Source organism: Akebia trifoliata, chromosome 16 (assembly GCF_017979445.1).
Source record: "Akebia trifoliata isolate Shusen 1 chromosome 16, ASM1797944v1, whole genome shotgun sequence".
NCBI lineage: Eukaryota > Viridiplantae > Streptophyta > Magnoliopsida > Ranunculales > Lardizabalaceae > Akebia > Akebia trifoliata.
In genome coordinates this window covers 26,874,964-26,889,190 of record NC_141390.1, presented here as the reverse complement: position 1 = coordinate 26,889,190, position 14,227 = coordinate 26,874,964, and the positions used below count along the sequence as shown (strand labels likewise).

The following is a 14,227-nucleotide window of genomic DNA, read 5'->3' as shown; positions in this document are numbered from 1 at the left end:
ATATGGAGTCTGCATCAAACGCAAGTACGTAGTTCGTTTGTCTAATCTCGATGTTGGTAAACTAAGAACATATTTTGTTGCATATTTGAAATACCCCCATGTGTTTTCAAAATAATGACATATGCACCTTGACCTCCGTCTACACTGAGGACGAATTGAAAATGACTTAAATGCCATCCTCTTCATTTTCTAGTCAAACCCTTCACTTTTCTCCCAAACGTATTTAATATTCAAGCTCTTGAAACCTTGAAATAAATTATTTGTAGCACATTCAACCTCATCTCATCTCAAATCAATAATCTTTATTTATTTATTTTTTTTAAATCCTTGATTTTCTACTAAAAAATTTATCACCTACTTCTCAAAAATCATATAATATTATTATCAATGGATCAGATTGAATTCCAATTAGTTCCAACATATTCAGATTTGGGTCAAGGGACTTGAATTTTGATAAGGATGTAATTTGATAGTCTATCAAGTTGATGTTGGGTCAACCATATCATAATTTGATTGGCCCCGATTTGATAAAATATGAGAAGTTTATCTGGATATTGAATATGAAATCAAATGTGATACTATCTTGACACGATCCAATTATTATTGTTTTGGATCTTAATATTGAGATCCAATAAAATTTGGATTCAATAAGGGTCTTATCCCATGTTTATTGGACCGGAGAGTTCGATATGATAATAAGGGGTGTATAAAATAACTAATACTCATTCGAAAACTGATTTGAAATGTGCTCGAAATCGACCCGAACCCAGACCCGACTTGATTTGATTTGATTATGATTTCTATGACATAGAATTAGTCTGAACTTATTATAGGCCCATAAAATACCTGATACCAAACTCAATATCTATTACCCGTTACTTGATACTTGTAAAATATTTAGATTTTTAAGTTAAAAAAATTTATAAATGTCTTATACAATTTGCATATACTCTTTTTTTTTCTTATAAATTTTCTAATGTAGTAAGATATATATATTTATAAATTTGAATTTTAGTTTAGAGTTAAACTTTAAATTTAAATTTATCTATATAAATAAATCAAAATTTAAATTTTAATATATACTTGAATTTGTACCCGTAAAATCAAAATGAGTAGGGTATGTGTTATATACCTTTTTTATCTTTACCTGTACCCAAAAATTAATGGGTCGATTTTTCGATTTCATGTATACCTAATTCTTACCCAAAAACTCGGGTCAGGTTCAGTTCTAGGTACCCGAATGTACACCCCTATCTAATTATTGTTGAATTGGTCCCAAATTGACCTTGATTTGAATCCAATCCATTATATGCCCTAATTGAATAAAAGGAAAAATATACCATAGAGATTGAAGATGACTGGTTACGGAGAGAAAAATTATTAGGTTTTGGACTAGAGGTTGAAGCAAGGTTTTTTAGGTCAATTTCTATCAATCTTCAGCCCTTTAGAGTATAACTTAGGTCAAGGGTATGTTATAAGTTTCAAAACACAGGGTATCTCAAATATTCACCAAAATGTAGAGGGGTACATCAAAATCACCCAAATAACTATTACTGAATGTCAACTACAAGTAATCTATGTGCTGTTAATGGCCATCATCATCATCAAAGAGACCAAAACGCCTTGTCACCTAAAACCGAAGTCCTCTCTCTCTCTCTCTTTGTCTCTCTGTGATTCTTCTTCTTGACGAGCAGAGAAACTTAGGGATTTCGATTTGGACCGACAGATCTAAACAAGAAAACTTTGATCTCCATCTCTTTCTGTTCTTCCATTTCCATATCATCTTCTTCTGTTTAATCTTCCTCAGCAATGTCGGTGCTCGTGAATCTCAAATCGAAGATTTCGAAATTTGATTTGTGATCTTGTGTTAGGGTTTGAGATGGGTGCGGTGCCTTCGATGCCGCAAAAAAACGCGCGGCCACAAGACACGGCAGAGTACCTAATCACCACCTTAGTAGGAGAGAAATCGTTCCCAATTTCCTCAGATTTCTGGCAGAAATTGCTCGAGCTTCCTCTCATTCTCGAATGGCCGCACGAAAGAATTCTTCAAGCATGCGAGGCTTTTGGTTAGTACTTCTGTCACTTCTCAACTCAATCGTCTAAAAAAATTAAGTAATTTAGCTATCTTTGTTTGATCATTTCTTCAGTTATTCTTTTCTTGTTAGTTTCTTTAAAATTTTCCAACTTATGTAGTTAACAGTGCGGCACATTACCTAGAAATCGATAATTAGGTATTTTAAATGGATTTTGACACAAAGGATTCGAAGTTCGACTCATAAAAATATGCAATTTTTTCCTGTTCATAATGTGTAAAATTCGTTTAAATTGAACTAATAGATTATTACTTAGTTCTGTTGTGAACCATTACATTTGTAGAACTTAAGCTTTCTCAGGGAATGAGATCATGATTCTTTCTTCTATTATTTATTTATTTATTTATTATTATTATTATTTTTTTGGGGGGGGGGGGGGGGTGGGAGGGGGAATAACTGTTCCAAGTATGGGTACTCATTGTCTTAGCTTTGTTTGTGCTTGTGCAGCGAAGAACAATTATCACACGAGACATCTTGCAAAGCTTTTGATTCATCTGGTTCGGAGTTTGCAAGATTTTATGTCAACCTCTACTGAGTCTGCAACAGATTATACGAAGGCTGTAAATGCAGTATACATATCATCTGTGTTTCTGAAATACTTAATCGAGAATGCTAAAAGCGATAAGTTTGAGGAATTACATCTGTCCATAGGTGAAGGTGAAGCAACACCAGAAGATATCTTGAGGGGTAATTCACTGATTAATAATTCATTAGCTAGAAATCTTTGCTTATGATGCCATGATGTAACTGCTTGTGTTAAGATCATTATTTTCCAGTTAAAAGGGTCTGTTAGTTATGGGCATCAGAGAAGTTAAAGTTTCAGTGCCTTTCTGAACTTGTGGTACACATGCAAGCTTTTTAGACCTACCATTTGATGGTCTTCTTTAAGATTTGATAGGTGAAAAGCTAACCTGATGGATGGTCCAAATTTCTATCTAATTTTAGACTTTTCTTTGATTGTTTTCCATACTTCTTTACATTGTGAAAAGAAGGGGTAGATTGAATGGGTATTAGGTCAAAATTTGGTCAAGTTATATCCTAGATGGGATTCTTTGGATGGTGTTATCCGACTGCATCTTCATCATATATTTGAAACTAGTACGGGCAAGAACGATCCTCCCATCCATCCATCATGCATCATGTATTCCTTAGATAGCAATTCCTTCTTTTTTGCACTCTGACAAAAGTAATTCCTTGGCTTCTTTGGGACCTTTAGTGTTAGTAATCTTTAATAATATTGTCAAATGGGTGTCGAGATACCACTTGAGATTGGGAGCTTGAGTCTAGCAGGCTAGTTCTAGCTTTGATTAGTTGATATCTTTCATGCCCACATTTCCTTTGGAGGAAGATCGCCGGATTTGATTGAGGAGTAGAACTTCCAGCTTCAGTATTTTTGGGCTCCAAGATCCCATCTAAAGTGGCCTTTTTCGGTTGTTAAATGCCTTGGATAATATTCTTACTTTGGACAATGTTATGCCTGACCTTTTATTTCTCCCAACTTTTGATCTATGTGTAAATCTACCGGTGAGCCTATTAACTATCGTCTCATTCATGACTCTCATCCATATTCATTGGCTTTTCTTTTCTTTTTTTGATAACCAAAATTTTATTGAAAAGAGGACAAGGAGAGAGAAAAAAAAAAAAGCAAAGGCCACAAAAACAGGGGAAAAAAAACAAAAAACAAAAAACAAAAAACAAAACAAAGGACAACCAACGCCACAAGATTGGCCACCCTTTACACACAAGATCCCACGTAAACAAGAAATCTTCAAATGAGAACCCCCTAAACTCTTGGATTGCTTACACAAATAAAACAACAAACACACAATGCTAAAGATTATTTCCTGCAAAGAATGCTGCTTCCCTTGGAAGGCTTGTCCATTCCTTTCTTTCCATAAACCCCAAGAAATGTCTGGGGAAATAAAATTCCAAAAAATCCTCTCCTTCCCCAAGAATTCTGAGGACTTCCAACACTCGTACACCCTCTCCTTGTTAAATCAACTCTCTCTCTCTCTCTCACACACACACACACACAGTTGGCAGTTCCCAACTTTTTGATCAAAAGAAAGGATTCTTTGGAGTTTAATCCCCTGTGTTGCTTGTTGGGAGCATTTGGAAAGAGAAACAAAAATGTTCTTCAGGGGAAGGAGTAACCTGTCCAAGAGGTTATTAGGAATATCTTGGGCCTCATTTTCTATTGGTGCAAGTGTTTTGGATGACTTTTAAGAGTTATTGTCAAGGATTTCCTCCTTAGGCCATTGAAGTGTCTCACCTATTCCTTGGTGTTTAAAAGCCTTGGTCTGGTGGAAGGTTGAAAATGAAAGAGGTTTAGATGGCAATAACAAATCTGTAGGCACGCGCCTCGGAAAAAAAGATATGTATATCAATAGAGTTGAATGGAAGTTTATTCGATTAATTTTATTTTGAAATTTCTTTTACAAGTTCCTTTTTATTTTATTGTCTTGTCTAGATTTGAAATTTGAAAGTCTTTGTTATCGATAAAAAAAAAAGTCTTTGTTGCCTGCTGAAGATGGGGTATATAAATAGAGTTGAATGGGAGTTTATTTGTCTGTTGTTTTTTGAAATTTTTTTTACAAGTTCCATTTTATTTTATTGTCTTACCTGGGTTTGCAATTTGGAAGTATTTGTTGCCTGCTGAAACTCAAGTTGTTGTGAAGATGGGGTCTTGATCCTAGGTCTGTGGTGTCACTGCACACAGACTTCACTAGCACACTGAGGTGTGGGGTGGTAAACTAAGTTACGTTTTCTCAGGTATTGAGAAAACTTTGCTTAGTTTCTCTCGGATTCTCTTACCAATGGAACATATTGTCCTTCTTATTCCTCTTTTCATGCTTTGGATCTTTATAGTCTGTGAGATGGTTAATGCTTATGGGCCTTTATTTGATAACATGTCTTATTTTTTGTAGGCCAAAATATTGAAAGTTTTGTTATGCATGGTGTTCTTAGTTTTATTGGTACATCAGATGTAAGGTATGTTTTGGATTCTTCAAAATTTTCTCACATTCTGAGTAGTTTCTTCTATTGTACTCCTGAGTTTCTATCATATTTTATGTTGCAAGTTCTCAAACGTACCTACTGCATCATGAAGTATTGAACTTTATGATTGTGGCTATGTCAACTCAGCTTCGTTCTGGGCCATCTCCTGGGCCAAGAGATGAACACCCATTCATTGATGCAGCGATGATTCAGGTGACAAGAATGGACATTTTGGCTTTTCTTGTTTGGATTTTTTCAGTTGGTCTAGGATCTTCAATACTTACTGTGGTTGTCTCATAGTGCTACTTCTGTCCAGCAGGAAAGTTCTTTGGTTGGTTTGGTTGTTCGCAAACTACTAGTTAATTATATTATGCGGCCTCGTATTCCATTAAAAGGTGCATCTTATTCCATTTTTTCTGGAGGAGGGCAGCCTGGTGTTCTTCAGAAAGTTGGTTCTGCAGCAGGTATGGTCGTTTCATATTTTGATATTCATTTCTTTGAAGGAATTTCTTGTTCTATTTTTTCCTTTACAACTCTTCTGTTGGGTGATATTTGAATCATGGACTGGAAAATCATCCAGATGGTTTAATTCTGACAAATTAATTCTAGAATTGATTTGAAATAACAAAAAATACGCCATGCCACATGCTTCTGATAGTAACAATATACATACATCACATCTCCACTTATAAAATTCTAACAATGCATACATCATGTCTTTAATGTTATTTCCATTTTTTTTAATGAATAAAATATTGTAGTGAAAAAAGGGTAAAACACATCACTATTCAGTGGATCCTATGATCATTTCCATAATTGCAGTTTTTGCTACACAATTCATTTTCTATTATTTTATTATTATTTTTTCTTTTCTTTCTGTCTTTTTTTTTTTTTTTTTTTTTTTAAATCTTTGTGTATAATAGTGGTCTTTGTTCCTGACTTCTGCCTCACAGTTTTGGGTGACAAGTTTTATCTAGGCTGATCTAGTTGATCAAACTCATTAGACCTTAGTCTTTCCTTCAAAGCAAGGATCCTGTTTCCATGTCCTTTGTTGTTATGACACTCTTAAGCATCAGAGAGTGATCCAAGGATCCAGTTTTTCACTCGGACTGAATTCTTCTTATCCCTTTAATGATTGTATTTTCTTTGCTATTAATTGAGGATCCAAAGTTAGCATAGGGTATGCTTCTGTAGAATTTTTTTTCCTGGTACAAGCTGCTCATACTTTTTTGTTTGGCTAGCAGCAAATCTTGTACTATTGCCATTCAATTACCTTGTCGGTCCAAGTGGTGGTGAAGGTTCAAGAAACTCACTGGCAGACAACAGTCTTCTTGTAATACTTGTTCTCATTCATTATCGGAAATGTGTTATGGTAAATGAGCCCATAACAGATGAAGGTGAAGGCAGTGCTGTTTCAGACTCTCTTCTGACAGAAAGTTCATACTTTATTGATAACCCTTACTGCAAGGCTTTAGAAAAGGCTAGAGATGTTGAATGTAAGACCATCTTTCTTCTATTTTTTTTTTATTATTGGAATGGCATTGTGTTTTCCAGCAATATTAAGTTTGGTGTAAATGAATCCTCTGCTTCCAGTTGATCGTGTGGATATTGAGGGGAATGCACACAGTGGACCACTTGTGAGATTACCTTTTGCTTCTCTGTTTGACACACTTGGGCTGTGAGTATTTGTTACACCTATTCCAGAATTTGCTGATAACTGTAGATTTACGTTTATTAGTTTCTTTCATATATATATATATATATATATATATATATAGATATATATAGATATATATATATGGGTCAGGTTCAAGGCCATGTGAGAAAACATGTAAGAAAACTTTCGGCGGTAATAAAATTTTAAAATATGGGTTAGAAATTTTAGATTGAGCTGATTTTTTGTGAGGATGATCTCTATGATGGGAAGATCATCCAAAAAAAAAATCAGCCCAATCTGAAACTTCTAACCCCATTAAAAGTGATTTAGAATGTGGACCGTCGATTTTTTTTCAATTTTTATCACTAATTTGTAAATCACTTTTGATGGATTTAGAGGTTTCTGATTGAGCTGATTTTTTGTGAGGATGATCTTCTCATCATGTGACCATCCTTGCAAAAATCAGCTCAATCCAAAACCTCTAACCCTTATTTTGAAAAACGAAAGTTTTCTTACATGTTTTCTCACATGGCCCTTGAACCTGACCCTATATATATATATATATATTTCTTTTCTCATTTCAATTCACTATGAATATCTGCACAATGTTTTGATGCTGATCGTATCTACATGTGCGGCATTTACAGTTACAGCAATATTTACCTGAAATACCAATTATATAGCTTCTGCTTGATTTTGATATACCAGCAACTTTGATTTTAATCTAGGTCTTCTTTTCCCACCTTGCCAGGATCTGCTCTAAACACAAGCAGATCAGATAAGGTGTGAACCTGTCATGATAAAATGGTTTTGTGGGCACAATTTTTTTAAAACAATTTAAAATTTGCAATTTGTATGATTAAAACTAGCAAAATACACATGCATTGTACACAGATAATTATATAATTATTACACGAATTATGAGGAAATTAACCTTTAAATAAAACAAATGCGATGCAAAATTTAATCTATTAATATGATATAAAAGAAAAAAAATAATGTTTAAGAATAAATAAAATAAAGAAAAGTTAACAAATAAATAGTCAAGGAATATACTAATTTAGCAAAGTTTTTTACCAATGCTTGTGGTGTCTGCATACGGAAAATGGAATTCAAACAAAAATGATACAGGATAAATTACCTCAGAGATAGTTTTCAACCCTGACATCAGAATGTGATGGGGAAGGAAGTGAGTTGGCCGTTCCCTTAAAGAAACACAGTATGGCATTTTCTCTCTTTCTTCTTTCGCCTCATAATCCATTGAGTAGCTGGGTGAATGAATCCAAAGGTGCGCATCTGGGCAAAGGTTTCCAGCTTCCTGAGAGTGTCTTTCCTGTCTCAAACAAAACCCTAAACACCAAAAAAATTGCCAGGCTAAGCTTTTCTTGGAAAATTATCGGATATGTTTAGAGGAGCTTACTTTTTCTCATTTCCTTGCCTATCTCGAATACGGGATGAATATAGTTGTTCTCTTTATTTCTTTCTTTTTTGAAAAAAATAACTGTAAAGAGGGCCAAGCTGATGCATCTGGAGTGGAATTTTCTGCTTTGGGCCATGTGCAGCCCACCTGGGTGCCAATGCTTGGCAATGGTAGGCGTTCTAGCATTGGCCGCCTACCATAGGCATAGATGAAATCTTACGGGGCTGTCTTTCCTAGGCATTAGCCTAGGATGGCTTTGAGTCTCAACTACAGTGATTTGTATGCAGTTTTATAACACAAATGGGAGATAGAAACCGATCACATTAATGATTTAAATAATATGTATTTTGAGGCCTCAATGCGATGTTTAATTGTCTCTATTTCTTCAATCCCATCAATAGCGACCAAGGAAATTGTTCTGAAGAAAGTTACCTCTATTCATCCCAGTTTAGAAAATGATTTGATGTATGAAATTGGTGAGATTGTTCGTTTCTTACTTTCAAGGACTGTTTTTTCAAGTGTATATTCCAAGATAGAGAAGGAAATAGTTCTCAGGACCTAAAATGCGGAGCAATTCTCTTAAAATGATGATATATATTCTTTAAAAAATGTAATTGAAATAAAAACATTGGATATGCAATTGTGGTGTATTTGCCCACTGAATTTGTGCTCTCTCTCTCTCTGCAAGTTCTGCCTTCATTAGATCTTCTGAGTACCCTTTAACAGGTTTTACTTTGCAGGTGCTTGGCTGATGAAAGTTCTGTCCTACTGCTGTACTCATTGGTGCATGGGAACTCAGACTTTTTGGAGTATGTTTTGGTGCGAACTGATTTGGATACATTGGTATGCATCTGCATCTCACAATTCCCTTAGTTGATTTCATTTAAGTATAAAACTGACATTGTTTCTTTGTTTTAGTTTTCTTTGTTGTAGCTTCTTTGAGCTTCCTCCGGGGTTTTTGGTCATCTTGACCGTCCCTCTTTAATAAAGTTTGTTTACCTATTAAAAAAAACTGACATTGTTACTGGTGGAACTTTATTAAGAAAATGGTTCTTGTTTGAACCTTAAAACCTCTATAAGCATTGTTTGTAAGCATGGGCCTTGCCATTTAATTCGTTTGGACACAAGGCCAGTGTTTTTTTCACACTGGCCACGTGTTGTTGTCATAAGATCTAGTGCATATTTGTCAATTTACTTTGACGATACAGTGAGTATTAGTTGTCATATAGACTAATATAAACCATGCTGCTATTTGGCAATGCAATGAACAGCTGATGCCCATTCTGGAAACACTTTATAATGCTTCAAGGAGGACGTCTAATCAAATCTACATGTTACTGATTATCCTTCTCATACTAAGTCAGGATTCGTCTTTCAATGCCAGCATTCACAAGATGGTAAGAATTCTTTGTATTTTTTCTCATTTGGGGTGTCAACAGGTCAGTTCTGGGTTGGTCCCACATATACCCAGAACCGGAACCTAAATAAAATCTCAGTTCCAGTTCTTACCAGTACCCATTGACACCCTTAGTTCGTTATGCATCTTCGGTGTATAAAAATTGTAATCATATTTTATTTTCTTTTGCAGATATTGCCTAGTGTTCCATGGTACCAAGAACGCCGCCTCTATCAAACATCTCTTGGATCTCTGATGGTTATAATTCTCATAAGGACTGTCAAGTATAACCTGTCTAAGCTGCGGGTATGGTCTGGAACATCCGTTTCAGCTGATTTCTTTATGTGCATGTATCTGCATAGGGTTTTATTGAGAATGCTTTAGTGAGCAACTTAACTGAGGCCTTGAACATTAATATGAAATTCTTCTGTTTTTTCTGGTCTGGTTAAATGATGTGGATATGTGGCAGTTTGTTAAAGCTATAGAAGCATGGAGACATAAAAACATTCTTTAATATTCAAGGTCCATAAATAAGCAGCAATTACAGCATTTTCCAATGTGCACATTAAGAAATTACTTCTCACTTATAGATTTCATTATATGATTATTTAGTTGTTGCACTGACAGCTGGTACTTTAACAGGACGTTTACCTCCATACAAACTGTCTTGCAACTTTGGCAAACATGGCACCACACGTTCACAAGTTGAGTGCATATGCATCACAGAGGCTGGTTAGCCTTTTCGATATGCTCTCACGCAAGTATGGCACTCCTGAGCCTTCTTAGTTCTCCATTGATCTAAACAATTAAACTGTTGTCATTAACATTCATGCATCATTTATTTTCCTTTGATGAGGAAAAAAGTTTGTCAAGTTTCTCTGTGTTTGCTGGCTATTAATTTGAGATCTTGCATCCAGGTATACTAAATTAGCAGACTTAAAAAATGATAAGGTGCTTAAAACTCAACCAGACTCAATAGAAGGAGGCAGCATCGCTGAAGATATGGTAGTTTTCTCTCATCTGTCTTGTGGTTTTGTGCTTGTGATCTGTCTTGATTTTGTTTACTACTAACCTTTCACTATCCTCCCCTATAGCTGAAAAAGATTTTATCATTGCAGACAACGGAGCTTCACATTTATACCGACTTCCTAAGAATTGTGCTGGAGATCTTAAATGCAATCCTGACGTATGCCCTGCCTCGAAATCCCGAGGTATCATCATCTAATTTAGTTACGCTTGTGTTCTTATACCTTTTTTTCAATCTCCTCATATATGAAACTATTTTGTCATATCTCTCACAGTTTGGGATCATCTCAATTTATTTCATGGTTCATATGCCTGAATTTTCACGTTGGTGCAGGTTGTATATGCAATAATGCACCGGCAGGAGGTCTTTCAGCCTTTCAAGAACCATCCACGCTTTAACGAACTGCTTGAAAACATTTATACTGTAAGCAATCTAATCTTTGAGTGCTTAGTTTTCTTTGCCTTTTGAATTGTTATTACCTTCCATAGAAAGCAGCTCAGGTTAATAGTTTTCCTAAGCTGAGTACAAGTACTTGATGTCTCTGTTCAATCATGTTTTCGAGGGTAACATATTTTTATGACCTTCCATCTTTTTAGGTATTAGATTTTTTCAATAGCCGCATGGATGCCCAGATAATGGATGTTGAATGGTCTGTGGAGGAAGTCCTCCAAATCATAATCATCAATTGCCGATCTTGGCGAGGTGAAGGGATGAAGGTAAAATGTTATTGGTCTATTTGGCATTAGAAATTGTAGTCCAATTATTTTTTTGAGAAAAATTATTTTCATGGAAAATAACATGCCTCTAACTTGTATTTTGGAAATATTGAATCTGAGCAGATGTTTACTCAATTACGGTTCACATATGAGCAAGAAAATCATCCTGAGGAGTTCTTCATTCCATATGTGTGGCAGCTTGTACTGTCTCGCAGGTATTGGTCAGACTCTTATGGCTCCCTACGCTACAAATTTTTTATGTTTTCCAGTCAACAAGTTTCAAACCCAAGAATAAGCATACAAGCACTGGCATTCTGCATCTAACACCTTTGGTGCCAAAAACCATTATATTGTTTCATTTATTGCTTGGCCATTTTCTGCCATACTCTGAAACAATAAAGACATTTCTACTTATTTTGAACACATCACACAACTTTTACTTCTGTATTAAAATCGAAGATCTGTATTCAATTAATTGCTTATATATGTTGCGTCCCAATTTGATGCTGATTACATCATACTTTCCCAGCAGCTTCAGTTATAATCCTGGTGCCATTAATCTATTCCCAGCCAGTCTGCCTGTAGAGGTAAAGTACTTGAAGTTCCTTGCTACCTATAATAATAATAATTTTATGTGTTATTATTATTGCCAACATCATCATTATTTCTTTATTGGCCCTAGAGTTATTTAGAATTTCCGTTTCTTTTGTTTCTGTAGGTTATATTGCCATTCAAATGTTTGCACTTCATAGGCTATATGGGGCCTGTTTGAATGGTGATACGTCCATCTCTCAGGAGTTTGGAGTAACCCCACATGGGCTTGCAATCTGAAATTCACTCGACTTCCCTTCCAGAATTTGGGATCCAAGCTTGATCTCTGTGCCATTAACAAACCGACCACATCCCTTACTATATTATAGCTAAAAGGACCAAGGCTTTGAAAACAACCCATCCACTGGGACTAGAAACCTGACTCCTGACAAGTGCTTTCCTTCAAGGTTGAATTGCAATCGTTTTGAGTCAAATCATAGCTACTGATTGGAAAGCAAAAAAAAGGAATAAAATTGGGAAGGGAAAAATGTCTCCATTTACTTTGTATCCTATGGGAATACAATATAAATAATCTCTAGACATGGCAATGGCACTTCTAACCCCTTATAATCACAAAGATTGGAGTGTCAAAAAAAAAGGAGTGGAAGCCAAGCTAGGGATCAATCGCACCAACCTTGCTTGGTGCCAGGTAGTGATTTTTGGCTATGCTTTGTAGTATAACACATGAAACTGCTAAAAAAATGCTAAATCAGGGATGAAAATGTAATCTAAAATCCTAATACCTCAGAACCATTTTATTTTATTTTATTTATATAAGCAACGAAAATTTAGTAAAGGTGGTCAAGATGACCAACTAAAAGATTACAGACGCAAAGCTAAGAAACAGAGATACTACGGACACAATACCATCTATAGCAACAAAATCATTAAAAGACACCCCTAAACTCATTGAAGTCCTTACACCTGAAGAAGATACACGAGATGATCGACAAATAGTCAAATAATCATGGGAGCGGCATGACTATGAAAATGCCAACTAGGGAGAAATATTCAAATAGGGAGAAAAAGTCAAAAGTCATGCGAGAGGCATGACAAATACATTTATCATTGGTAATGTAAGGCATACATGCATGTTAATACTTGATAATGAAAAAGCCAACTAGAAGTACACTACACCTATGTATTTTTGTAGTCCTTGGCTGATCACCAAGTTATCAAGAAATACCCATACCATGTTTTAAATTGGGGTGAAAATCTAGTTCTAATCCAGTTTTTGTACAGATTCTGTTACTTGCATGGGTCCTCAAGTAAGTAGTAACTGTTACTTGAATACCATAGCTTTAGTTGTTTTTTGAAATGGTTACAAAATTTATCCTTTATAATCTCTAGGGTTATTCAAATCCATAATTCTAGTGTTTCTTAGAAACAAAACCTGGATACTACATGTCATTGTGCTGAAAGAATTAATAATGTAAAAGCTAAATAGTCGTAATCTGATGCGTTATGGTTCTTGTTTGTTCAGTGGATCCCAATAGTTCCCAAATTATGTTGTTTCCACATAACCATTTTTGATGTTATGTCCTTGTTTTCCTTCTAATGGAAAGACGTGATGATTTTTTTCTTGGCTTGGAAACAGGATGCCCAGGCTGAAGATGAAACTAATAGGGATCGAACTGGAGAGTTGAGTGTGTAGAATGGATGTCTTATCTTGTTGCGGGTGCTGCTTGAAGACATCCATCAGAGTATACTCCTTGCCCTCGGTGAATATGTATATACATGGAATAGTATAATGTATTCTCCAATTCTTTTCTGTTTATATGTTGATTCGAATCCGACTCTGTTGAGGTCCTTTTCCATTAAAGCGTATTCAGTTATCGTCAGTGAATAAAAAAAAGGTTCCTCAACTGTAGGCGTGTAAAAACAATATCATCCTTACAAGCATATTCGACCATTTAAATTTTTGAAAGCGCATTGATACTCACTGGATTATGTTCTCTGTGAAATTCTGATCCGAAACGATAACTTAGCATTTGAATAGTGCCCTCCTCCCATACAAAAGATGTAAATTGGTTAGAAAGATGTTCAAAAGTGTCAAATGTGTGGCTTGTGTCTTCTCTGTATTTTGTTTCTTCTACTCTTTCTGATTCATCCATGGAAAAGAATATAACTTTGAGGAGCATAAACTAGGACAAAACACCATTTTTCTGCTGAATCTAAATCTAATCTACACCATGAGATCCCTAATTATTGCTCGCAGTTCTCAAGCTTTCCTAATTATTGATTAGAATTTCTCTGTACTCAATGAAGCAACAAACAAACCAAACATGTATGCATCAGACCTAACTGTTTGATCGTTCCACATGTTTATT

The 14,227-nt window shown here is 35.3% G+C and overlaps 1 protein-coding gene across 4 annotated transcripts; it reads left to right on the top strand.

Annotated features, from left to right (window-relative positions):
- Positions 1-1,585: 1,585 nt before the first annotated feature.
- Positions 1,586-13,839, top strand: LOC147383134 (dyggve-melchior-clausen syndrome protein). 4 transcript variants are annotated; one of them, XM_086427749.1, is made up of 18 exons: positions 1,586-2,066; positions 2,541-2,780; positions 5,021-5,084; positions 5,174-5,303; positions 5,410-5,554; positions 6,335-6,586; positions 6,684-6,768; positions 8,908-9,010; positions 9,439-9,564; positions 9,756-9,869; positions 10,206-10,324; positions 10,481-10,568; positions 10,682-10,774; positions 10,924-11,013; positions 11,187-11,306; positions 11,430-11,521; positions 11,836-11,893; positions 13,495-13,839. In XM_086427749.1, the coding sequence occupies exons 1-18, from the start codon at positions 1,880-1,882 to the stop codon at positions 13,549-13,551; spliced, it is 2,163 nt and encodes a 720-aa protein (XP_086283875.1). In that variant the 5' UTR covers positions 1,586-1,879; the 3' UTR covers positions 13,552-13,839. The 4 variants fall into 4 exon arrangements, with proteins under 4 accessions (XP_086283875.1, XP_086283874.1, XP_086283873.1 ...); XM_086427748.1 differs by having other exon boundaries at positions 5,407-5,554; positions 11,839-11,893; XM_086427747.1 differs by having other exon boundaries at positions 5,407-5,554.
- Positions 13,840-14,227: the final 388 nt, after the last annotated feature.